The sequence below is a fragment of the Salmo salar genome, chromosome ssa01, assembly GCF_905237065.1.
Source record: "Salmo salar chromosome ssa01, Ssal_v3.1, whole genome shotgun sequence".
NCBI classification, from domain to species: Eukaryota; Metazoa; Chordata; class Actinopteri; order Salmoniformes; family Salmonidae; genus Salmo; species Salmo salar.
Window position 1 is genome coordinate 66,718,544 of NC_059442.1, and position 25,987 is coordinate 66,744,530.

The 25,987-nt window shown below is 40.7% G+C and overlaps 1 protein-coding gene across 14 annotated transcripts in view; it reads left to right on the forward strand.

Annotated features, from left to right (window-relative positions):
• Positions 1-2,307: 2,307 nt before the first annotated feature.
• The window catches only part of LOC106607536 (pleckstrin homology domain-containing family A member 1), a 76,621-nt gene continuing 52,941 nt past the window's right edge, over positions 2,308-25,987 (forward strand). For 8 of the 14 annotated variants that reach the window (XM_045721320.1, XM_014204610.2, XM_014204619.2 and 5 more), the window contains exons 1-2: positions 2,309-2,492; positions 19,351-19,562. In XM_045721320.1, the coding sequence (XP_045577276.1) occupies positions 19,422-19,562 (141 nt within the window). In that variant the 5' untranslated portion in view covers positions 2,309-2,492; positions 19,351-19,421. Of the gene's footprint in view, positions 2,493-3,233; positions 3,395-19,350; positions 19,563-25,987 lie in introns of those variants that run through there. The other 6 variants (XM_045721288.1, XM_014204579.2, XM_014204651.2 and 3 more) reach the window with 3 other exon arrangements.

Consider the following 25,987-nt stretch of genomic DNA (forward strand, 5'->3'; position numbering starts at 1 on the left):
GAAAATGGTTGTCTAGCAATGACCAACAACCAACTTGACAGAGCTTGAAGATTCTTGAAAAGAATAATGGATAAATGTTGCACAATCCAGGAGACTCACAGCAGTAATCACTGCCAAAGGTGATTCTAACATGTATTGACTCTAATCAAGAAATGCTCGTGTTTTATGTTTCAATATATATATATTGCGCAAAAGAATAAAGGGAACACTTAAACAACACATCCTAGATCTGAATGAAAGAAATAATCTTATTAAATACTTTTTTCTTTACATAGTTGAATGTGCTGACAACAAAATCACACAAAAAATAATCAATGGAAATCAAATTTATCAACCCATGGAGGTCTGGATTTGGAGTCACACTCAAAATTAAAGTGGAAAACCACACTACAGGCTGATCCAACTTTGTAGTAATGTCCTTAAAACGAGTGAAAATGAGGCTCAGTAGTGTGTGTGGCCTCCACATGCCTGTTTGACCTCCCTACAACGCCTGGGAATGCTCCTGATGAGGTGGCGGATGGTCTCCTGAGGGATCGCCTCCCAGACCTGGACTAAAGCATCCGCCAACTCCTGGACAGTCTGTGGTGCAACGTGGCGTTGGTGGATGGAGAGAGACATGATGTCCCAGATGCGCTCAATTGGATTCAGGTCTGGGGAACGGGCGGGCCAGTCCATAGCATCAATGCCTTCCTCTTGCAGGAACTGCTGACACACTCCAGCCGCATGAGGTCTAGCATTGTCTTGCATTAGGAGGAACCCAGGGCCAACCGCACCAGCATATGGTCTCACAAGGGGTCTGAGGATCTCATCTCGGTACCTAATGGCAGTCAGGCTACCTCTGGCGAGCACATGGAGGGCTGTGCAGCCCCCCAAAGAAATGCCACCCCACACCATGACTGACCCACCACCAAACCGGTCATGCTGGAGGATGTTGCAGGCAGCAGAACGTTCTCCACAGCGTCTCCAGACTCTGTCACATCTGTCACGTGGTCAGTGTGAACCTGCTTTCATCTGTGAAGAGCACAGAGCGCCAGTGACGAATTTGCCAATCTTGGTGTTCTCTGGCAAATGCCAAACGTCCTGCACGGTGTTGGGCTGTAAGCACAACCCCCACCTGTGGACGTCGGGCCCTCATACCACCCTCACGGAGTCTGTTTCTGACCGTTTGAGCAGACACATGCACATTTGTGGCCTGCTGGAGGTCATTTTGCAGGGCTCTGGCAGTGCTTCTCCTGCTCCTCCTTGCACAAAGGTGGAGGTAGCGGTCCTGCTGCTGGGTTGTTGCCCTCCTACGGCCTCCTCCACGTCTCCTAATGTACTGGCCTGTCTCCTGGTAGCGCCTCCATGCTCTGGACACTACGCTGACAGACACAGCAAACCTTCTTGCCACAGCTCGCATTGATGTGCCATCCTGGATGAGCTGCACTACCTGAGCCACTTGTGTGGGTTGTAGACTCCGTCTCATGCTACCACTAGAGTGAAACACCGCCAGCATTCAAAAGTGACCAAAACATCAGCCAGGAAGCATAGGAACTGAGAAGTGGTCTGTGATCCCCACCTGCAGAACCACTCCTTTATTGGGGTGTCTTGCTAATTGCCTATAATTTCCACCTGTTGTCTATTCCATTTGCACAACAGCATGTGACATTTATTGTCAATCAGTGTTGCTTCCTAAGTGGACAGTTTGATTTCACAGAAGTGTGATTGACTTGGAGTTACATTGTGTTGTTTAAGTGTTCCCTTTATTTTTTTGAGCAGTGTATATATTTGTTTTTACAAATGTTTGAATTTCTTACACTTTGACATTACAGAATATTTTCTGTAGATCATTTACAAATAATGACAATTACACCCATTTTAATCCCACTTTGTAACACAACAAAATGTGGAAAAAGTGGTTTGAATACTTTCTGAAGGCACTGTAGAGTACATTGAGTCCGACTAAACTGCATTATCCTGGTAAATTGTAGTATTACCCTATACATTGGCCTAGGGTCAACTGAAAAGCACAGCAGTGGGATACATTTCTCCTTGTATTTGCTTACTGCTATTTACATTAGATATGCCAATTAGATGAAATGTTGAAATAATATTTGTTAGATTGTTGGAGGTATGTTTGATCATCAATTTGAGTGTACTGGGCCTCGCTGCTGCTTATAATAGGCCAATGTGTGCTATGCCTGTGTTGTATATGACATGATATGAGAGTAGGCTGCTAGTGTCTCTAGTTGATGTGATAGCAATAAGATCTGGCAAGTTTGTCAAAGGAGCCATGAGCGTAATAGCGGGAACGGTGCTAGAGCTTTCTTTGACCAATATATCAAGTCTTTGGCTTTGCATTAAAAAACGCAGTTCTTCTTTTGGACGCTAGATGGGGCATACACGCATTATTTGACATAGCGTAGGCTAACTAACGGCGGTCTGTTTGCCCCAGCACAGGACGAGGGAATGGGCTGGGCTGAATCAAGCACTCCTGCGTGAAGACAACTTGTGTAAGTTGCAAGCCGCCAAATACCAATGTAGAGTTTATTTGAGATTGACGTATTGGTAGCTAGCTAGTTACCAAGCTATAGTAAAAGCTTCGACGTGAACTGGCTAGCATTTGAAGTGCGTTTTGAACGTGCCATGCGTTGTTGGCTAATGTTATGCTTACCAGCTAACGTCATCTAGATGTCAGAGCTCATTCTGAGCCAGGTTAATAATAACTAACTACTGAGAAAAACGTCAATCCGCTGTATTATTTGCTTAACAAGTTAACGTTAGCTAGCTATATCCCGACTAACTTGGCTGGTTGTGGTTAACTAGATAACGCGTTCGCTAGCTAGAACTGATAGCTACTAACTACATGTGAAGTGTTGTTTTTAGCTGTCAAGTTAGCGCCAGCTTTCTAACGTTAGCTATTTCATAACGTAATTAAAAGCCACAATCTGCAATTCGTTATAACTAACGTGTGTTCAGCCAAACTAACGTTACTGCAGCCCCGTCATTTCTATTTATTATGGGCCTCCTAGCTAACGTTAGCTAGTTACTTTACACAGTTGCTATATTTTAAGTTAGGATGGGGTTAATTAGCTATCTACCTAACTAGCCAAGACGGTTGTACTAAATTAGCTCTCTTGATGACGTTGACACTTTTATTTATATAACATTCAGGTCCTGCACTCAGGTCCAAAGTTTGCCTCACGTGCTCGACCAGATTCATTCACTACTTTGCACTACTAGCCTATAGGGCATTGGGTGCCATTTGGGACGCAACCTCCCTCTGTTTTACAGTCAGAAAAATACCTCGGTTACAAACATTATATTCCATAGGGTCTACTGCCAACGATGAAATGTGCTTCTTTACTCAAATCTGTTTGATCTCGCTACTCGACAGCTGCATCTCCAGTTCATGGTGAGCAGCGATTTGGTCAGGAAGTGTAGTAAACCATGGTCATAATACCAGGGTCAAAAATAGTGGTGAATACACAACCTGTCACTGTTGCGTTATGATGTGGTTTTATGCAACCTCTTGAGGTTTTTCACAAGTTCTGTCATTCATTCGGTATGCTTCTGGTTGCTGCTAGGTCAGAATATTATTGTGGTTAATCAGTGTTGAATAGACACTCTACACTGGGTTTAATCTCAAGCTTTGCTAGGAGGGCTTTCAGATATCCTATTACACTTATTTTGTGTTGCCTTGCATGAAAGCAGAATTGTATAGAGAACTTTAGTTGTTTTCACTATAAAATAATAAAAGCAATATTTTCATTAATACTAACCAACCTGTTAGGCATGTGATGTAACCTACTATTGCATCATACAGTATTTTCTTGCATCAAATACTGCCTATATGATGGACCACATCATCCAATTTACAGGACAAGTGTGTCCGTTCACTCTTTTAGGACCTAGAGAGAAGGGGGTTCTGTGTCACTCTTGCCTCAAGTGTGTTTTAGTGCATTGTTCAAGCCCAGGCCTTTTGTGAGACATTACAAGGTTCCTCTCAAAAATGTAATATGGACAAAAGCTATCCTGCAAACAGAATTGAATTCACCTGTAAATTGAATTAACACAGTGGAGTGAGCAAGCCACAGATTTTACAGATGCTAATTGCCAAAACACCACACAACACACGCACCTCTGTCTTGTCACATTAGCTCTCAGCAATTCATATTCATATGCGTTATCGCAGTGCATTGCTGTTATAGTGTATTTTGAGACCATCCATTTTAACAATATTTGGTGGGTGAACTGCGGCGATTGACTTGGTCGTGATTAGAGGTCGACCGATTAATCGGAGTAGCCGATTAATTAGGGCCGATTTCAAGTTTTCATAACAATCGGTAATCGGCATGTTTGGACACCGATCATGGCCGATTACATTGCACTCCATGAGGAGACTGCGTGGCAGGCTGACTACCTGTTATGCGAGTGCAGCAAGGAGCCAAGGTAAGGTGCTAGCTAGCATTAAATGTATCTTATAAAAAACAATCAATCTTAACGTAATCACAGGCTAACTACACATGGTTGATATTACTAGTTTATCTAGCTTGTCCTGTGTTGCACATAATCGATGTGGTACCTGTTAATTTATCATTGAATCACAGCCTACTTCCCCAAACGGGTGATTTAACGAGCGCATTTGCCAAAAAAAGCACCTGTCGTTGCACCAATGTGTACCTAACCATAAACATTACCGCCTTTCTTAAAATCAATACACAAGTATATATTTTTAAACCTGCATATTGAGTTAATATTGCCTCCTAACATGAATTTCTTTTAACTAGGGAAATTGTCACTTCTCTTGCGTTCTGTGCAACAGAGTTAGGGTATATGCAGCAGTTTGGGCCACCTGGCTCGTTGCGAACTGTGTGAAGACTATTTCTTCCTAAGGAAGACAGCCAACTTTGCCAAACGGGGGATGATTTAACAAAAGCGCATTTGTGAAAAAAGGCACAATTGTTGCACGAATGTACCTAACCATAAACATCAATGCCTTTCTTAAAATCAATACACAGAAGCATATGTTTTTAAACCTGCATATTTAGTTAAAAGAAATTCATGTTAGCAGGCAATATTAACCTAAGGAAATTGTGTCAATTCTCTTGTGTTCATTGCACGCAGAGTCAGGGTATATGCAACAGTTTGGGCCGCCTGGCTCGTTGCGAACTAATTAGCCAGAATTTCACGTAATTATGACATAACATTGAAGGTTGTGCAATGTAACAGCAATATTTAGACTTATGGATGCCACACGTTAGATAAAATACAGAACGGTTATGTATTTCACTGAAAGAATAAACGTGTTGTTTTCGTAATGATAGTTTCCGGATTTGACCATATTAATGACCTAAGGCTCGTATTTCTGTTTGTTATTATATTATAATTAAGTCTATGATTTGATAGAGCAGTCTGACTGAGCGGTGGTAGGCAGCAGCAGGCTCGTAAGCATTCATTCAAACAGCACTTTGCCAGCAGCTCTTCTCAATGCTTCAAGCATTGCGCGGTTTAAGACTTCAAGCCTATCAACTCCCTAAATTAGGCTGGCAATACTAAAGTACCTATTAGAACATCATTAGTCAAAGGTATATGAAATACAAATTGTATAGAGAGAAATAGTCCTATAGTAACTACAGCCTAAAACTTCTTATCTGGGAATATTGAAGACTCGTGTTAAAAGGAACCACCATCTTTCATATGTTCTCATGTTCTGAGCAAGGAACTTAAATGTTAGCTTTTTACATGGCACATATTGCACTTTTACTTTCTTCTCCAACACTTTATTTTTGTGTTATTGAAACCAAATTGAACATGTTTCATTATTTATTTGAGACTAAATATATTTTATTGATGTATTATTAAGTTAAAATAAGTGTTCATTGTTCATTCAGTATTGTTGTAATTGTCATTATTGCAAATATGTATATAAAAATTGGCCAATTAATCGCTATCGTCTTTTTTTTGTCCTCCAATAATCGGTATCGGCGTTGAAAAATCATAATCGGTCGACCTCTAGTCGTGATGCCTCCCCCTTGGCATCTCTGTGACCTACCTTTTCTTCTGCTTCTGCCTTTGCATTGCTTGCTCTTTGAAATTCTAGGCTGGGTGTCTGTAAAGCACTTTGTGACAACTGAAAATGTAAAAAGGGCTTTATAAAATACATTTGATCTGCAGCAGGAGCCAAGCCCATGGCTCATTTAATTTGTGATTGACTTCGCTTTAATCTGAATGAAGCATACCAGAAATTAATGCAGTTAGGTGAAAACGTATGGTGAAGGGGGGAGGCAAATATATATAGTTTGGATATTACTCACAATGATGCAGTAGGTAGCCATTGTTTCCACAAGCCCTCCCCCAACCTCACCTTCTTACTGTTTCCATAATTCTCCTGTCTCTCACTTCCCCAATGATCTTTGTTACTTTCTCCCTCCTTTCCTTCCCCTCTACTTTTGTGCTATTTTATTGCCCGGCCACTTGGTTTCCAGTGGTGGACAAAGCGTTCTCTCACATAAGAAGAATGAATGTGGACGCTGATGTTGGAGTTAGGACCAAGCCCAGAGTCTATGGTTCGGTTCACTCCCCCCTCTGACCTTCTCTTGTTTGACCTTTCTAACATGGTGGCTCTGCAGTCTATAGCTTTCCCTCTTCTGTCTTTGTTTTTGAGCGCTCTCTCCCCTCACACATCGAAAACCCCAGCTTTTCTGCACAAAACAGAGGCTGTTGCTTGTCATTTGTATTTATGGATCCACATTAGCTGCTGCCAAGACAGCAGCTACTCTTTCTGGGGTCTGGCAAAATTAAGGCAGTTATACAGTTTTTAAACATTACAATACATTCATAACAGATTTTACAACACACTGTGTGTGTGCCCTCAGGCCCCTACTTCACTACCACATATCTACAATACAAAATCTGTGTGTACGTGTGTGTGTATAGTGGGTATGTTATCATGTGTGTATGCATGTCTCTGTGCCTATGTTGGTGTTGCTTCACAGTCCCCGCTGTTCCATAAGGTGTATTTTTATGTTTTTTCTAATCTGATTCTACTGCTTGCATCAGTTACCTGATGTGGAATACAGTTTGATGTAGTCATGGCTCTGTAGTACTGTGTGCCTCCCCTAGTCTGTGCTGGACTTGGAGACTGTGAAGAGCCCTCTGGTGTCATGTCTTGTGGGTTATGCATGGGTGTCTGAGCTGTGTGCTAGTCCCTTAAACAGACACCTCGGTGCTTTCAACATGTCAATACCTCTCACAAATACAAGTAGTGGTGAAGTCAATCTCTCCTCCACTTTGAGCCAGGACATATTAATGTTTGCTCTCTGCTGCCAGTCGTGCTGACTTGTTCTGAGCAAATTGCAATTTTCCTAATTTCTTCTTTGTGGCACCTGACCACGTGCGACTAAACTAGAGTCTGTAGGAGCTGCCTTGTTGATAGTGCTGTTAAGAAGGTATAGCAGTGCATTATTATGGATACACTTCTCCCCATCTTAGCTACTGTTGTATCAATTTTTTTATTTAACTAGGCAAGTCAGTTTAGAACAAATTCTTATTTACAATGACGGCCAAACCCGGACAACGCTGGGCCAATTGTGCACCACCCTATGGGACTCTCAATCACGGCCGGATGTGATGCAGCCTGGATTCGAACCAGGTACTGCAGTGAAGCCTCTTGCACTGAGATGCCATGTCTTAGACCACTGCGCCACTCGGGAGCCTGTCATGTTCAATACGGTTGACCATGACAGTTTACAATCCAGGGTTACTGCAAGCAGTTTAGTCACCTCAACCTGCTCATTTTCCACATTATTCATTACAAGATTTAGTTGAGGTTTAGGGTTTAGTGAAGTATTTGTCCCAAATACAATGCTTTTGCTTTTGAAATATTTATGACTAACTTATTTCTTGCCACCCATTCTGAAACGAACTGTAGCTCTATGTTAAGTGTTGCAGTCATTTCAGTCGCTGTAGTAGCTGATGTGTATAGTGTTGAGTCATCCATAGACACTCTGGCTTTACTCAAAGCTAGTGGCATGTCGTTAGTAATGTTTGAAAAATGTAATGGGCCTAGACAGCTCCCCTGAGGAATTCCTGATTCTACCTAAATTATGTTGGAGTGGCTTACATTAAAGTTATTGATTAATAATGACAAACCTCCTGGCATTGACAATTTAGATTGAAAGCTACGGAGTATGGTAACGTATTCTATAGCCACTCTTATCTGCCATATCATTAATCTGAGCCGAGAGCAGTCCTGGGCTACTCCAGTCCTCAGGGGCCTGATTGGTGTCACACTTTTGTCCCAGTCCCAGCTAACACACCTGACTCCAACAATCAACTAATCATGATCTTCAGTTTAGAATGCAATTAGTTTAAATCAGCTGTGCTTTCTAGGGATGGGGGAAAACGTGACACCAATCAGGCCCCCAAGGACTGGAATTGCACAGGCCTGGCCAAGATGAAAGTGTGTGTCATCAGGCCTGGAGGGAAGCCAAAGTAGTTCTGCTGCCCAAGAGTGGTAAAGCAGCCTTTACTGGTTCTAACAGACCTATAAACTTGCTGCCAGCTCTTAGCAAACTGTTTGAAAACATGGTCTTTGACCCAATACAATGCTATTTCTTTGTAAACAGACTGCCAACATGCATATAGAGAAGGGTACTCAACATGTACTCCACTGACACAAATGACTGATGATTGGTTGAAAGAAATTGATAATAAGAAGGTTGTGGGAGCTGTACTGTTAGATTTCAGTGCAGCCTTTTTATATTTGATGACCATAACCTGTTGTTGATAACTTGTGTAATGGCTTTTCAATCTCAGCTCTGAATCCACAATATGGCAATCTATCTAATAGAACACAGAGGTTTTTCTTTATTGGAAGCTTCTCTAATGTCAAACATGTGAAGTGTGGTGTACTGCAGGGCAGCTCTCTAGGACCTCTACTCTTTTCTATTTTTACCAATGACCTGCCCCTGGCATAAAAAAAAACGTGTGTCCATGTATGCTAATTCAACCATATAGGCTCCAGCAACCACCGCTAATGAAGTCACTGAAACCCTTAACAAAGAGTTGCAGTCTGTTTTGGAATGGGTGGCCAGTAATACACTGGTCCTGAACATCTCTAAAACTAAGAGCATTGTATTTGGTACAAACGATTCCCAAAGTTCTAGACCTCAGCTGTATCTGGTAATGAATGGTGTGGCTGTTGAACAAATTGAGGAGACTAAATTACTTGGCGTTACCTTAGATCTTAAACTGTCACTTGTACATATACAGTACCAGTGAAAGGTTAGGACCCTCATACTCATTCAAGGGTTTTTGTTTATTTTTACTATTTTCTATATTGTAGAATAATAGTGGAGACATCAAAACTATGAAATAACACATGGAATCATTTAGTAACCAAAAAAGTGTTAACCTCTTACATCTAGACGTTCCGCTAGCGGAACACCTGCTCCAATATCCAATGATAGGCGTGGCGCGAATTACAAATTCCTCAAACTTCAATTTTTCAAACATATGACTATTTCACAGCATTTTAAAGACAAGACTCTCCTTTATCTAACCACACTGTCCGATTTCAAAAAGGCTTTACAGCGAAAGCAAAACATTAGATTATGTCAGCAGACTACCCAGCCAGAAATAATCAGACACCCATTTTGCAAGCTAGCATATAATGTCACAAAAACCCAGAAGACAGCTAAATGCAGCACTAACCTTTGATGATCTTCATCAGATGACACACCTGGGACATTATGTTATACAATACATGCATGTTTTGTTCAATCAAGTTCATATTTATATAAAAAAACAGCTTTTTACATTAGCATGTGACGTTCAGAACTAGCATACCCCCCGCAAACTTCCGGGGAATTTACTAACAATTTACTAAATTACTCACGATAAACGTTCACAAAAAGTATAACAATTATTTTAAGAATTATAGATACAATACTCCTCTATGCACTCGATATGTCCGATTTTAAAATAGCTTTTTGGTGAAAGCACATTTTGCAATATTCTAAGTACATAGCCCAGCCATCACGGGCTAGCTATTTAGACACCCGGCAAGTTTAGCCTTCACCAAAATCAGATTTACTATTATAAAAGTTTGATTACCTTTTGTTGTCTTCGTCAGAATGCACTCACAGGACTGCTACTTCAATAACAAATCTTGGTTTGGTCCAAAATAATCCATCGTTATGTCCGAATAGCGGCGTTTTGTTTGTGCGTCCCAGACACTATCCGAAATGGTAAATCAGGGTTGTGCGCATGGCGCAATTCGTGACAAAAAAATTCTAAATATTCCATTACCGTACTTCGAAGCATTTCAACCGCTGTTTAAAATCAATTTTTATGCAATTTATCTCGTAAAAAAGCGATAATATTCCGACCGGGAATCTCCTTTTCGGCAAACAGAGGAAAAATCACAAAGACGGGGGCGGCCAGGGCACGCGCCTAAGCCCACAGTCCCTTGATCGGCCACTTGAGAAAGGCGATAATGTGTTTCAGCCTGGGGCTGGGATGACGACATTCAGGTTTTTCCCGGGCTCTGAGCGCCTATGGAAGACGTAGGAAGTGTCACGTTAGAGCAGAGATCCTTTGTAAAAGATAGAGATGGCAAAGAAGTTCAAGAAATGGTCAGACAGGCCACTTCCTGTAAAGGAATCTCTCAGGTTTTGACCTGCCATTTGAGTTCTGTTATACTCACAGACACCATTCAAACAGTTTTAGAAACTTTGGAGTGTTTTCTATCCAAAGCCAATAATTATATGCATATTCTAGTTACTGGGCAGGAGTAGTAACCAGATTAAATCGGGTACGTTTTTTTATCCAGCCGTGAAAATACTGCCCCCTAGCCATAACAGGTTAAACAAATCAAAATATATTTTATATTTGAGATTCTTCAAAGTAGCCAAAATTTGCCTTGATGACAGCTTCGCATACTCTTGGCAGCCTCAACCAGCTTCACCAGGAATGCTTTTCCAACAGTCTTGGAGTTCCCACATGTGACCCGTTTCAGGAAACTAGACATATGTTGCAAGTAACGACTTCACAAGAGAGCCATTTGAATTTTTCTTTTTGATTTTTATATATTAAAAAAAAAAAGGAAAATGTGTTTTTTTGGTAGAAATGCCTTCTGGAACATGTGAACTTTCATGTGCCTTAATAACAAACTTGTATGCCATCTGAATAAAATTGTTAAATTACGAGCCTTGTTGGTTAAGCCACAGAAAGTCAGTAGCCTTCCCACTAGTCATGATTGGCTGAGATAATGAGTCGGCTGAACATGTCGAGAGAGGAGTTCAGATTGTTCTGCCATATAGAAGGCTTCCGTCTATTTGAGCTGGTCAGTCTGTGTCGGTAATCCTGTCGAACGCATCTTTTTTTTGTTGATGTATCATGTAGTGGAGCTGAATAAGTGTTACTCTCCACTCTGGAGAATCGAGTTTTGAAATCAGTGGAATTAGAATATGATGGCTAAAGAGATGGAGAAAACACCTGTCTCCAGATTACATCTTCAAGTGTACTGTTAGCTCGCTAGCTAACATTACGTGTATCCCAGAACCATTTGCTTTGCTAGTTAGAGCCTAATGTTAGCTAGCTTACATTGAAACTGGTTGGTTAGCTCCCAGCAGATTCATGCAGGGTAGTAACTAGAGGTCGACCGATTAATCCTAATGGCCGATTTAATTAGGGGCGATTTCAAGTTTTCATAACAATCAGTAATCGGCATTTTTGGACGCCGATTACATTGCACTCCACGAGGAGACTGTGTGGCAGGCTGACTACCTGTTATGCGAGTGCAGCAAGGAGCCAAGGTAAGGTGCTAGCTAGCATTAAACTTATCTTATAAAAAACAATCAATCTTAACATAATCACTAGTTAACTACACATGGTTGATGATATTACTAGTTTTTCTAGCTTGTCCTGCGTTGCATATAATCGATGTGGTGCCTGTTAATTTATCATTAAATCACAGCCTACTTCCCCAAACGGGTGATTTAACAAGCGCTTTCACGAAAAAAGCACTGTCGTTGCACCAATGTGTACCTAACCATAAACATCAATGCCTTTCTTAAAATCAATACACAAGTATATATTTTTAAACCTGTATATTTAGTTAATATTGCCTGCTAACATGAGTTTCTTTTAACTAGGGAAATTGTGTCACTCTTGCGTTCTGTGCAAGCAGAGTCAGGGTGTATGCAGCAGTTTGGGCCGCCTGGCTCTTTGCGAACTGTGTGAAGACCATTTCTTCCTAACAAAGACCGTAATTAATTTGCCAGAATTGTACATAATTATGACATAACATTAAAGGTTGTGCAATGTAACAGCAATATTTAGACTTATGGATGCCACCCGTTAGATAAAATACGGAATGGTTCCGTATTTCACTGAAAGATTCATGTTTTTTTTTCCCGAAATGATAGTTTCCGGATTTGACCATATTAATGACCTAAGGCTCGTATTTCTGTGTTATTATAATTAAGTCTATGATTTGATAGACCAGTCTGACTGAACGGTGGTAGGCAGCAGCAGGCTCGTAAGCATTCATTCAAACAGCACTTTCCTGCATTTGCCAGCAGCTCTTCACAATGCTTCAAGCATTGCACTGTTTATGACTTCAAGCCTATCAACTCCCGAGATTAGGCTGGCAATACTAAAGTACCTATTAGAACATCCAATAGTCAAAGCGAAATAGTCCTATAATAACTACAACCTAAAACTTCTTACCTGGGAATATTGAAGACTCATGTTAAAAGGAACCACCAGCTTTCATATGTTCTGAGCCAGGAATTTAAACGTTAGCTTTTTTTACATGGCACATATTGCACTTTTACTTTCTTCCTCAACACTTTGTTTTTGCATTATTGAAACCAAATTGAACATGTTTCATTATTTATTTGAGACTAAATTGATTATATTGATGTATTATATTATGTTAAATTTGTGTTCATTCAGTATTGTTGTAATTGTCATTATTACAAATATATATGTAAAAATTGGCAGATTAATCGGTATCGGCTTTTTTTTGGCCCTCCAATAATCGGTATCGGCGTTGAAAAATCATAATCGGTCGACCTCTACTCTGAACATTTGATGTTGAGATGTCTGTTAACTTGAATTCTGTTAAGAATTTATTTCGGCAGCAATCTGAGGTGCAGTTAACTCTAATGAACGTATCCTCTTCAGTAGCGGTAGCTCTGGGTCTTCCTTTCCTGTGGCTGTCTTCATGAGAGACAGTTTCATCATAGTGCTTGATGGTTTTTACGACTGCAAAGTTCTGATTTATTGACCTTCATGTCTTGAAGTAATGATGGACTGTCGTTTCTCTCTGCTTTTTTGAGCTGTTCTTACCATCATATGGATTTGGTCTTTTACCAAATACAACAATCTTCTGTATACCACTCCTACCTTGTCACAACACAACTGATTGGCTCAAACGCATTAAGAAGGAAATAAATTGCATAAATTAACTTTTAACAAGGCACACCTGTTAATTGAAATGCATTCTAGGGGACTACCTCATGAATCTGGTTTAGAGAATGCCAAGAGTGTGCGAAGCTGTCAAGGCAAAAGGTGGCTACTTTGAAGAATCTCAAATATAAAATATATTTTGATTTGTTTAACACTTTTTTGGTTATTACATGATTCCGTCTGTGTATTTCATATTTTTGATGTCTTCACTATTATTCTATAATGTTGAAAATAGTAAAAATAAAGAAACCCTGGAATGATGAGACTATGAGGAGGTCAGAGACCTCAACGTGATCAAGACAAAGGAGAAGATTGTGGACTACAGGGAAAGGAGGACCGAGCACGCCCCCTTTCTCATCGACAGGGCTGTAGTGGAGCAGGTTGAGAGCTTGAAGTTCCTTGGTGTCCACATCACCAACCAACTAACATGGTCCAAGCACACCAAGACAGTCGTGAAGAGCGCACAACAAAACCTATTCCCCCCTCAGGAGACTGAAAAGATTTGGCATGGGTCCTCAGATCCTCAAATGTTTAGAGTTTCTACTTTAATAACTCTAATCAACTTCTGCAGGCTCTAGTTTTGTCTTACCTTGATTATTGTGTGTTTGAGTGCTGCAAGGAAAGACCTAGTTAAGCTGCAGCTAGCCCAGAACAGAGTGGCAAGTCTTGCTCTTCGTTGTAATCAGAGGGCTGATATAAATACTATGCAAGCCAGTCTCTCTTGGCTAAGAGTTGAGGAGAGACTGACTGCATCACTTATTATTTTTATAAGAAACATTAATGTGGTGAAAATCCCGTTGTTTGCATAGCCAACTTACACACAGCTCTGACACACACACTTACTCTACCAGACATGCCACCAGGGATCTTTTCACAGTCCCCAAATCCAGAACAAATTCAAGAAAGCATACAGTATTACATAAAGCCATTTTTGCATGGCACTCCATTCCATCTCGTATTGCTCTAATAAACAGCAAACATGGTTTAAAAAAAAACGATAAAGCAACACCTCTCCCTGTTTGACCTCGATAGTTTGTATGTGTTGATATGTAGTCTACGTGTGCCTTTTAATTTATTTATTTTTTAATGTAGTTCTGTCCTTGTACTGTTCTTGTCTATTAATGTTATGTATTGCGTCATGTTTTGTGTGGACCCCAGGAAGAGTAGCTGCTTCTTTTGTAACAGCTAATGGGGATCATAATAAAATACCAAAAAAGAACACCCTCTGGATGTAAAGCCATCACACATATTTGTTTTCCAGTTGCAGACTATGATCGATAATGTCAAAAGCCGCACTGAAGTCTTAAAACCTTTTATGGCTAGGGGTTCCGCTAGCGGAACGTTTCGACAACATCCGGTGAAATGGCAGAGTGCGAAATTCCCCCAAAATTATTAGAAATATTTAACTTTCATACATTCACAAGTGCAATACACCAAATTAAAGCTTAACTTCTTGTTAATCTAGCCACCGTGTCAGATTTCAAAAAGGCTTTACGGCGAAAGCAAACCATACTATTATGAGGACAGCACCCCATCAAACAAACACATGACAATCATAATTCAACCTGCCAGTCGCGACACAAAACCCAGAAATAACGATATAATTCATGGCTTACCTTTGAAGATCTTCTTCTGTTGGCACTCCAATATGTCCCATAAACATCATAAATGGTCCTTTTGTTCGATAAATTCCGTCATTATATCTCCAAAATGTAAATTTATTTGGTGTGTTTTATTCAGAAAAACACCGGTTCCAACTCGCGCAACATGACTTCAAAATATCTAATAAGTTACCTGTAATCTTGATCCAAACATTTCAAAAACTTTCCTAATACAACTTTAGGTATTTTTTTACGTAAATAATCGATCAAATTTAAGACGGGATAAACTGTGTTCAATACTGGATGAAAACAAAGTGGAGCGAGCTTTGTTGTCGCGCGCCCCAATCACAACAGTACAGTAGACTCGACCCTCGTTCTGAACAGCAATACTTCTTCATTACTTAAAAGAAAAACATCAACCAATTTCTAAAGACTGTTGACATCCAGTGGAAGCAATAGGAACTGCAAGCAAGTGCCTAAGAAATCTAGATCCACATAGAAAACCCATTGAAAACACTGTCACCTCCAAAAAAAAGAAAATCCTGGATGGCTTGTCCTCGGGGTTTCGCCAGCCAAATAAGTTCTGTTATACTCACAGACATTATTTTAACAGTTTTAGAGACTTTAGAGTGTTTTCTATCCACATCTACCAATTACATGTATATCCTAGCTTCTGGGCCTGAGTAGCAGGCAGTTTACTTTGGGCACGCTTCTCATCCAAAATTCCGAATGCTGCCCCCTATCTTAAAAAAGTTAACAAAATAGCCCCCAGTTTTTTTATCATCAATTTCTCTCAGCCAATCAGTCACTTGTGTAAGTGCTATGCTTGTTGAATGTCCTTTCCTATAAGCGTGCTTAAAGTCTTGTCAATTTGTTTACTGTAAAATAGCATTGTATCTGGTCAAACACTATTTTTTCAAACTTTACAAAGGGTTGGTTACAGGCTAATTGGTCGGCTATTTGTGGAACACCGTTTCTATGGAACTCGGTTTGGGTCTTTGCGTGTCAAAAAAGATACAATTTAGCACTATTTGACGTGTCAAATAAGCCTGTTGACTAATCAGGATCTGAATATGACTGCATGTCACATAATAATTTAACGCGTTCATACATTTTTTTTACTTGCTAATTACACATTGATTACGCTATCACTCATATTTCATATGTCACAACGATTTATCGATACGTATGCTACGATGCTGGTAAAGTTGTCTCACGCACCTATAGTGCTGGTCATTAAAAAAAAGCTAGCTAGCTTATGGATGCAAACAATGTTCTTCCCCAAAAACAAAGCAAAACAACAATCTGTAGCTATAGTTAGCTAGCTGCAGTGAAATGTCTCCACACATCAGGAAGTGCCCGTGGCGTTTTCCTGTAAAGATTAGAAAAGTTTGATTAAACAACTACTTTGTAAGATAAATGTTTTTAAATTAAATGTATGGAAACGGGTGAATTAACACTCCTCAGTTAGTAGGCTCAAGCAAGCTGAAACCCACATGGTAGCAAAAACAAACTAGCAGAAATTAAGTTAGAAATGATTTAAACACAGTTTTCTGTAGGCTACTAGTTAACAAAAAATCATGTATGTCATAAAAAATATATTTACCCCACCCAGTATTGTAATCAAAATGTACCAGAAAGCATGTAGTCCTTGGCTCAGACAGTGTAGTTGTATGGGCTCAATAGCATCTCATTAGTGTGCAAGAGCTTGAGAATCAGCTGTACATGTGATGGACGAGTGCACTGCACATGTGATTGAAGAATGCACTGTGCATGCAGAGGGTTGCAATTCCATTGAATTGGGGATAGTTTAACCAAAATATGGCATAAGACCTACAATTCCCTTGTGTATCCCACAAAGGTTAATGGTTATAAGCTAACTTTTTTGATTAATTTAAGCTAAATTCCCGCACTTAACTTCCCATGGAAAATTTCCTGAATAATTCTGGAAATTTACCGGAAAGTTTCCAACCCTAGTTGTTTGTAACTACCCAGGTAGGTTGACTGAACCTGAACCAGGTTGCAGGCACTGGTTACAGTATGATGTTTTTCCTTGAGTGCGCAGCTTGATGAAAGCAGCTTCCCACAAGAATGGGCTTTAGGTGGGGAACATGAACCTGTAGCCATATTACTTCAACAGTATTTAACATGAGATCCTCTCTAATCTTTACAGGCATGTGGTTCTGAATGTAAACCTTAACACCACCACTGGTATTTGTATTTTCTGTAAATGTTATAACCTTGTGTTGCTACCACTTGTGTTGCTACCACTGTAAAGGTATTGTCTGTGTTTCAGAGATGGTCAGAATATGAATTGTATTTCCACCAACCCTCTGATGCCTGACACAGTCAGTGTCAATTGGAGTTATAGGCCTACATGTTGCAGCACTATTGAAATCTCCCCAAGAGGATATTTTGTGTGTGTTTGTGTCACTGTTGACCAAGAAACATCTCAGGCTAGTCTGAACCTCACCTTCATACACTCTTTAAAGCCAATGTTTAGGATCAGCCCTGGCAGGGTGTTTGTCAAGCGTGTGTGTGTCTATGGAATGACTCCAGTGGATGTGGAGGCTAGCCCTGACGTCACCCCTTTACACAATGCACAACAAGCAGGCCTTTTGTCCCAATTATCCTCCCACATACTGCTCATAATGTCCCAGACTCTTTATCTGAATCAGAGGGAGGGAGAGAAAGAGGGTCTTTAATCGTGGACACCAAAAGGTCTGTTTCATGCCAATTCCTTCAATCAGAAATGATGACAGTAGGGATGTTAATCGGTTAGCCAGCGGAAATACATTTGACCTGTCATGCATATCGGTCTGTAGGTTAATTTGCGCACCTCCCGTTCTTCATTCAGATGCATAGGCTATAGCCTGCCTACCTTTGACTATCAGCGTGCCTCCCACCTCTTTGCTATGTGAGCTTGAGGCAGTATAATTGTTTGAAACCTGAACGTTTTACTTTACTTCAAATAACGAGGTAAGTCTTACCTTGCTTCAAAGTAGCCTTGCGAAAATCCATCCATAGAAATGTAGAGGCAATTATTTTATAAAGAATTGCTCATGCCGTTAACCAGCATTTTTCTCCTGTTTTATTGGTTTTCATATCAACTTTCTTTTGTTGTCCAGAAGCCGAAAGCACAATCCTAGTCATATTAGCAACCCATCATAGTAGTTGCTATTAGATTCCCCATCTTTCTAAGTTTCTAATGGAAATGTTCATCTGTCACGTGGAAGTACTCACATTTAGGTGTGCAGTTTAGAACTGTGATTTCCGCAAATTGCATTTGGGCAAGTGTTTGAAAATGTTTTATATGAGCTGCTTCATTACAGGAGTTCCATGTTCAATAATAGGCAATAGCCTTTTCAGTGTTTCCATTGAGCTCTTAATAAAAAAATGTCCGGTCCTTGTATGCATGCATAGTTTCAGAGAGGAAGAAGCGAAGCGAGAGGTTTCACTCTGTCCAAAATAAGTCCAATGCATTTCTATGGCTTATTTTGGGCCTAAGCTTGTCGCCTGCCTTCCCGCCTTGGTACGACTCCCGTTCGTTAGGGCGAAAACATAAGCATCTCGTCATTATATACAGATCTCTGATAGTATTTTCTGTTGGTCAATTCATTTTACTGTTTGGAAAAAATGTAACTGTTTTGTTGACCAGTTAATGAGGGTCAGTTAGTCAGCAGCAAAATTGACAGACATTTGCATCCCTAGATGACAGTTAAACCATGCTACAGCAATCTGTGCAGAATTATATCCACACAAGTATTACGTTTACCTACATGTTGTAATCTTTCACTAGTCTTTTGAGTTGGAGAGTTGAAATCAATATTAGTAATTTGATCCACCAGGAGATGTCAGTTGGTTGGCTGCCTGCTCAGTCTTTGAGTTAATAAATATTGCTCACCCCAGCTCCTCAGAGTATCTGGTTGTTGAGATGTTGACTGAGCTCCAGGTCTGTACTGTAAATGAAACTGTTCTCAGTCAAGTTACCGTCTATGAAATTATTTCTCAGCTTTGAGTTTGTAGAGGCGAAAAGAAGGCTTGGGTAGACGGCAGAGGCTTACCAGATGTGAAGGGAGGGAGGGGAAAAAAGGAGAGAGGGGGATGGTAGAGTAGGTGACAGAAGGAAACTGATTACATGGAAAGGGATAAATGAGATGGAGTTGAAGTTTGTCACACGATCCTAGTACCAGGTGGCAGAGAGGCTGCCAAGGCTTGCCAGAGAACACTGGACTACAACTCTTCATTACACCTTATCAACTCACTTCTCTCTCTCCCCTCCCTCCAGGCTCTCCTCCATCTAACCCCTTCCCCTCCTCTCTCCCGGCCCCTGGGTCAGGGAATGTGCCAGCCCTGGAGATGCCTTACGTGGATCGGCAGAACCGGATCTGTGGCTTCCTGGACATCGAGGAAAACGAGAGCAGTGGGAAGTTCCTGCGCCGCTACTTCATCCTGGACACCCAGCCGGGCAGCCTAGTGTGGTACATGGATAACCCTCAGGTAACATACAGTAGGACAGCTGGCGAGCATTAGCTGTTAGCATTGTGGCTGTTACTGTTAGGGATGGGCATTTTGAAATATGATAAATTACAGGTAACTGCCAAAATAATATGGTGTTGGGCCACCACAAGCCGCCGGAACAGGTTCAATGCACCTTGGCATGGATTCTAAAAGTGTCTGGAACTCTACTGGAGGGATGCAAAACTATTCTTCCACATTACATTCTATCATTTGTTGTTTTGTTGATGGTGGTGGAAAACGCTGTCTCATGTGTCGCTGAAGAATCTCCCACAAGTAGGGCCATATAAAAGTTTAAATGTTTTCCCAAAATCCTTTTTATTTTTCCAGGTTTCCCCCCCAGCTTTTTTCTTGCAAAATCACTTTTTTTTAGTAGAACATCCAATTGAGTTGTTTTTCTATGTTGACTACAATTCGTAAACCACATCAGGAGACCACCTTTTAGGTTTGGGATTTTTTGTTGTTGAATGTACTCATTAATTCCAGTACGCACATAGCAAGAGGCTGTTGGTTAATGGTGTTTTTGTAGCGCACGTGATGGTAGAGTTGATGCAAATAATCATGATATTATTTTGCCAGGTAAGCATAGGCTACTTTGTAGTTAACAATTAACTGATTTTGGGAATGCCTTTCCATCTACCAGAAGATTTTTCATTAGCATCATCGCTAACGGCTACACAAAGTGGTAGCTGTGCACACCGTACATACAGAGGGGGACTCTCGTTGCCTCTTCAAAAAGTTGCAGGAAATCCAACTCACTGATGCATTCTGTTCATGTCTTATTATAAACTTTGTTTTTTTTATTTGTTAAGTTAAATAAATGTTTTAATTTAGTTGAATTACGTTTTATTCTCTGGATTCCGTGATTCCGTCCGTGTTTTCCGTTTCGCAGATTTTATATGGCCCCACATAAGTGTTCAATTGGGTTGCGATCTGGTGCTTGACACACACACACCCTTTAAACCCCCCCCCCCCCCCCCATACTCCTTTTAAAACCTGTTAGGGCTAGGGGGCAGTATTTGCACGGCCGGATAAAAAAACGTACCCGATTTAATCTGGTTACTACTCCTGCCCAGTAACTAGAATATGAATATAATTGTTTGATTTGGATAGAAAACACCCTAAAGTTTCTAAAACTGTTTGAATGGTGTCTGTGAGTATAACAGAACTCATATGGCAGTCAAAACCCTGAGACAAATCCTGACAGGAAACTGAAATCTGATGTGTGGATATCACTTCAAACATTTGCCATTGAAACACACAGGGGCTTGTGATTCATTTAGCACTTCCTATGGCTTCCACTAGATGTCCCCAGTCTTTACAAAGTGGTTTGAGCCTCCTACTATCAAAATTGACTAAAAGAGAGGATGTTTACCTTGGTCACAGGGGATGGGCCATTACCATTGTGACGTCGGCCCCATGGGTACTCTCCCTTTTCGAAACGTTTTGAAAGACAATGCAACCGTCCCAATGGAATATTATTGAAGCCCTGGTTGAAAAAGCCCCTAAAGATTTATGTTATACAACGTTTGACATGTTTGAACGAACTTAAATATATATTTTTTGCTCATTCCTGACGACAAGTCAGACGCACACGGTACATTTTCACTAGCCTTCGGAGCGCTAACACTATTGGGACATAAATTATTAACTTTTTTGAACAAAACTACATTTGTTATGGACCTGGGATTCCTAGAAGTGCCTTCTGATAAAGATAATCAAAGGTAAGGGATTATTTACAATAGTATTTTTGATGGTTGATCGTTCTAAGATGGCTCCAACATTTATAGCCTAGACTTTTTTCTGGGCATACCACGTCGTTTATTGCAAAGTGTGATTTCCCAGTAAAGTTATTTTTAAATCTGGCAAAGAGATGGCATTCAAGACATGTTAATCTATAAGTCTTTGAATGACAATATTACATTTTAACAATGTTTTCGAATAGTAATTTTGTAAATTGTAGCGCTGATCATCGGAAGCATTTGAGGGAAAAGATTTTCTGAACGTCATGCGCCGATGTAAAATGCTGTTTTTATATATAAATATGAACTTTATCGAACAAAAAATGCATGTGTTGTGTAACATGATGTCCTAGGAGTGTCATCTGATGAAGGTTGTCAAAGGTTAGTGCTGCATTTAGCTGTGTTTTGGGTATTTGTGATGCATGCTAGTTGCTTTGAAAATGGCTGTGTGATTATTTCTGGCTGGGTACTCTGCTGACATAATCTAATGTTTTGCTTTTGCTGTAAAGCCTTTTTGAAATCGGACAATGTGGTTCGATTCAGGAGAGGTGTATCTAGAAAATGGTGTAAAATAGTCATATGTTTGAGAAATTGAAGTTATAGCATTGATGAGGTTTTGCATTTAGCGCGACGCGATTCCACTGGCTGTTGATTAGGGTGGGACGCAAGCGTCCCACTGGCCCAGACAGGTTAAGAAGGAAGTGGTCTGATGAAGCAGATGCTAAGCTACAGGACTGTTTCCCTAGCACAGACTGGAATATGTTCCTCGATTCATCTGATAACATTGAGGTGTTTAACCCCTAGAGCAGTGGTCACCAACCTTTTCTGAGTAAAGATCACTTTCAGTCAAAAAGCATTTTTTTTGCATTTACCAAATAAAGACAGTTCTGTAGGAATGTGGTTTGTGCAGTAGGCAGGCCTAATACATTATCACAGTATATTGGCTGTATGGCTCACCTGCCAATATTGTTCTTCTCAGACCATATTATCTTTCAAAACTAGAGCTTTGATAACATAATAGATCACTTTAGGGCCTAAAACTAACTTTTTTGTTTAAAAATCTACCAGCTACTGAGATTTTTTTTACCAGCCAACACGTTTGTGTCATTATTACACCAAAAACAACAAACGGGTGAGCATGCTTGTAATGTTTCAAAAACAAATGTATTACTAGTAAGCAGTTGCGACCCGTCCTTCAGGGCAGGTGGGGCAGAGCCACCTGTTTTGAGCCCCACCTGTTTAGCTAAAACAAAGTATATTTTTTGTTTCCTGTTTTTGCATGTTATTTTTGTATTAATACATGTCACATATCAGTTTGCAAACAATGTAAAAGTGAATAACGCCACATACAAGTTAAGGCCACACACAACTATGGTCTCTTATTTGCTTTCTTAAGGCAGCTCCAAAATGCAGGTGTTTCAGCCTCGCTCAGTGCTTTCTGTGGTGGTGGGGCAGTCAGCAGAAAATACACAGCGTAGGGGTTTTCTAATGTTCTCCAGTTGTGCTGGAATTGGCTCAGTGTTCTGTCACTCATGGTGACACTCAGCGCAAAATCTACAGGGAGAGATAGAAAGTTCAAGCCCCTTGGGTGCTGCCATAGAGTTACGTTAGAAGTGCCCATCCAAAAAGTCTCAAGGTAATTGGCCACAGATGAAATGACGTCAAATCATGTTATATCTACTGTAGCTTTGATTGGACTGATCATGTCAACATCATACTTTCAAAAGCTTAGCTAGCAAGCTAGACAAGCAGTAATCATGAATCAAGTTGACAATCTACTGTCAAATCTTTTTCAGTCTTTGTCATATGAAGAGAAATTGAAGATATAACGTATGCTCATTGGACATAAACATTAGACAACTTGGAAATCGCAAGTTCAAAAATGAGGGGTTTGGAAGGAATCAGTGGCTAACTGCAAGTGTTGCAAAGCAATCACTAGCTTGCTATTCGGTGGAGAGGGTATGTGGTCCAAGTCTGGGTTTAAGGGTCTTTTTTCCAAGCTTAAAAGGATAAACATGCAACACCATGGGCCAGAAAAGGTTGAATACATTGACAGTATGGCCAATCAAGCATGACTTCTGCCGCGCTCAAAACAAATGGAAACTTAGAACTGGGAAATCTCAGATTTCAGTGAGTTCAAGACAACTGAGAACTCTGGGGGGGAAAAAAACTAGCTCCGACTGGGGAAATACGTTTTGAATGGTCAACCTACTTGGAATTCCAAGTCGGGAACTCGGGCCTCTTTCTAGAGCTCCGACCTGAAGATCATTGACATCATGATTCGAACTTGTTTTTTTCTGAGTTCCAAGTTGTCTTGAAAGCACCATAAATCCAGAGAATGCCAGACTTTGATGACAAAGTTTGATGACAAAATATGACCACAAGAAGGACTGACGCGCCACCTTGTTCAAGTGAGCACAGCACAACAAGGTGAGTCCAAAAATGTATTGTATTCTGCTGCATGAATTATGTAATATGCCAAGGAGATATGTATACTGTAGCAAAGACAGTAATACTAAGTGTATGCTGTGTATTAAGCTGTTAATAGCCCATGTGCCTCAACCTAATAATTTGGTCCTTTTCCCCCTCATAACTTGGCCTACTGTTTTGACTTGGTGGCGCACATGTAGCCTATAGCCTTGAATATTGTAAGAACTTTAATTGTCTGCTTATATGCCCCCTTTATTTATCCTATGGTACTGACTTTGTGTACAGGAGAATTCTGTAAGAATGGCCCATATTCTGAATTCTGATCAGCTATGTTTTTAAAAAAGGCAGTAAATGAGGCTGAATGAACTGTTGCGCTGCCAGACAAGGTTCCGCTGATAGCCAGGTGTAGCAGTGGTAAGGATTCACGCCATGGTGCTGAAAAGAAAGCTCTGCTGTTGGGACAGCTTTATGTAGGTCATAACAGTTGTCGGGCACCGTTTGTCACCATTATAGTGCAATTATAATGTGTTGTGTAGTGGCTTTGCTGGCATTCATCAACAAATATGTTTGTTTTCCCCACCAAGAGTTACATGCTAAAATCACCACTGCTAGTAAGAAGTGATGTCGTATATTGCTAAATGTTATAACATTTTGTGACCCGTGTCTTTTAACCAAAATATCACAGATGAGACTAATGTTCAGCTGCTGAAGCGTACACTCAAATATTGAAAAACAACCTAGCTTGTGAACAAAAGTGTAAATCACAAAGGCTCACTTGGGTAGACTTTTGAGTAAACTAGACCAACTTTTATGACTGTGCACAGCACTTCAAAATATGTATCTTCACTTCAACCACAGTTTGCACAGCTCCCCACCAGGCAGTCTTGATGCGCCGTGCGTGAGGTGGGATACATAGGATTCGTAGGTCTTGGTGTGATTAGCTACCAGCTATGAAACAAAAATACATAAATTCTGCAGTAGCTTTTTTCTAAGTATTAGTCTTTTCACAAAAACGTCTGTAGCATCAGAATGGTTTGACCACATATGACCATTCTATAGAAAGGGGAGACTCTCACGAACATCATGGTGTTTGCTCGAGGCAGACCTGTTACTTGAAACGCATTCCTGGTGACTACCTCATGAAGCTGGTTGAGAGAATGCCAAGAGTGTGCAAATGTGTCAAGGCAAAGGGGGATACTTTGAAGAATCTCAAATATAAAATATATTTTGATTTGTTTAACAAATCCATATGTGTTATTTCATCATTTTGCTGTGTTCACTATTATTCTACAATGTAGAACATTTGTAAAAAATACATCTTTGAATAGGTGGTAGTGTCCAAACGTTTGACGTGTATGTAATATACACTGCTCAAAAAAATAAAGGGAACACTTAAACAACACAATGTAACTCCAAGTCAATCACACTTCTGTGAAATCAAACTGTCCACTTAGGAAGCAACACCGATTGACAATAAATTTCACATGCTGTTGTGCAAATGGAATAGACAACAGGTGGAAATTATAGGCAATTAGCAAGACACCCCCAATAAAGGAGTGGTTCTGCAGGCGGGGACCACAGACCACTTCTCAGTTCCTATGCTTCCTGGCTGATGTTTTGGTCACTTTTGAATGCTAGCGGTGCTTTCACTCTAGTGGTAGCATGGGACGGAGTCTACAACCCACACAAGTGGCTCAGGTAGTGCAGCTCATCCAGGATGGCACATCAATGCGAGCTGTGGCAAGAAGGTTTGCTGTGTCTGTCAGCGTAGTGTCCAGAGCATGGAGGCGCTACCAGGAGACAGGCCAGTACATCAGGAGACGTGGAGGAGGCCGTAGGAGGGCAACAAACCAGCAGCAGGACCGCTACCTCCGCCTTTGTGCAAGGAGGAGCAGGAGAAGCACTCCCAGAGCCCTGCAAAATGACCTCCAGCAGGCCACAAATGTGCATGTGTCTGCTCAAACGGTCAGAAACAGACTCCGTGAGGGTGGTATGAGGGCACGACGTCCACAGGTGGGGGTTGTGCTTACAGCCCAACACCGTGCAGGACATTTGGCATTTGCCAGAGAACACCAAGATTGGCAAATTCGCCACTGGCGCCCTTTGCTCTTCACAGATGAAAGCAGGTTCACACTGAGCACGTGACAGAGTCCGGAGATGCCGTGGAGAACATTCTGCTGCCTGCAACATCCTCCAGCATGACCGGTTTGGCGGTGGGTCAGTCATGGTGTGGGG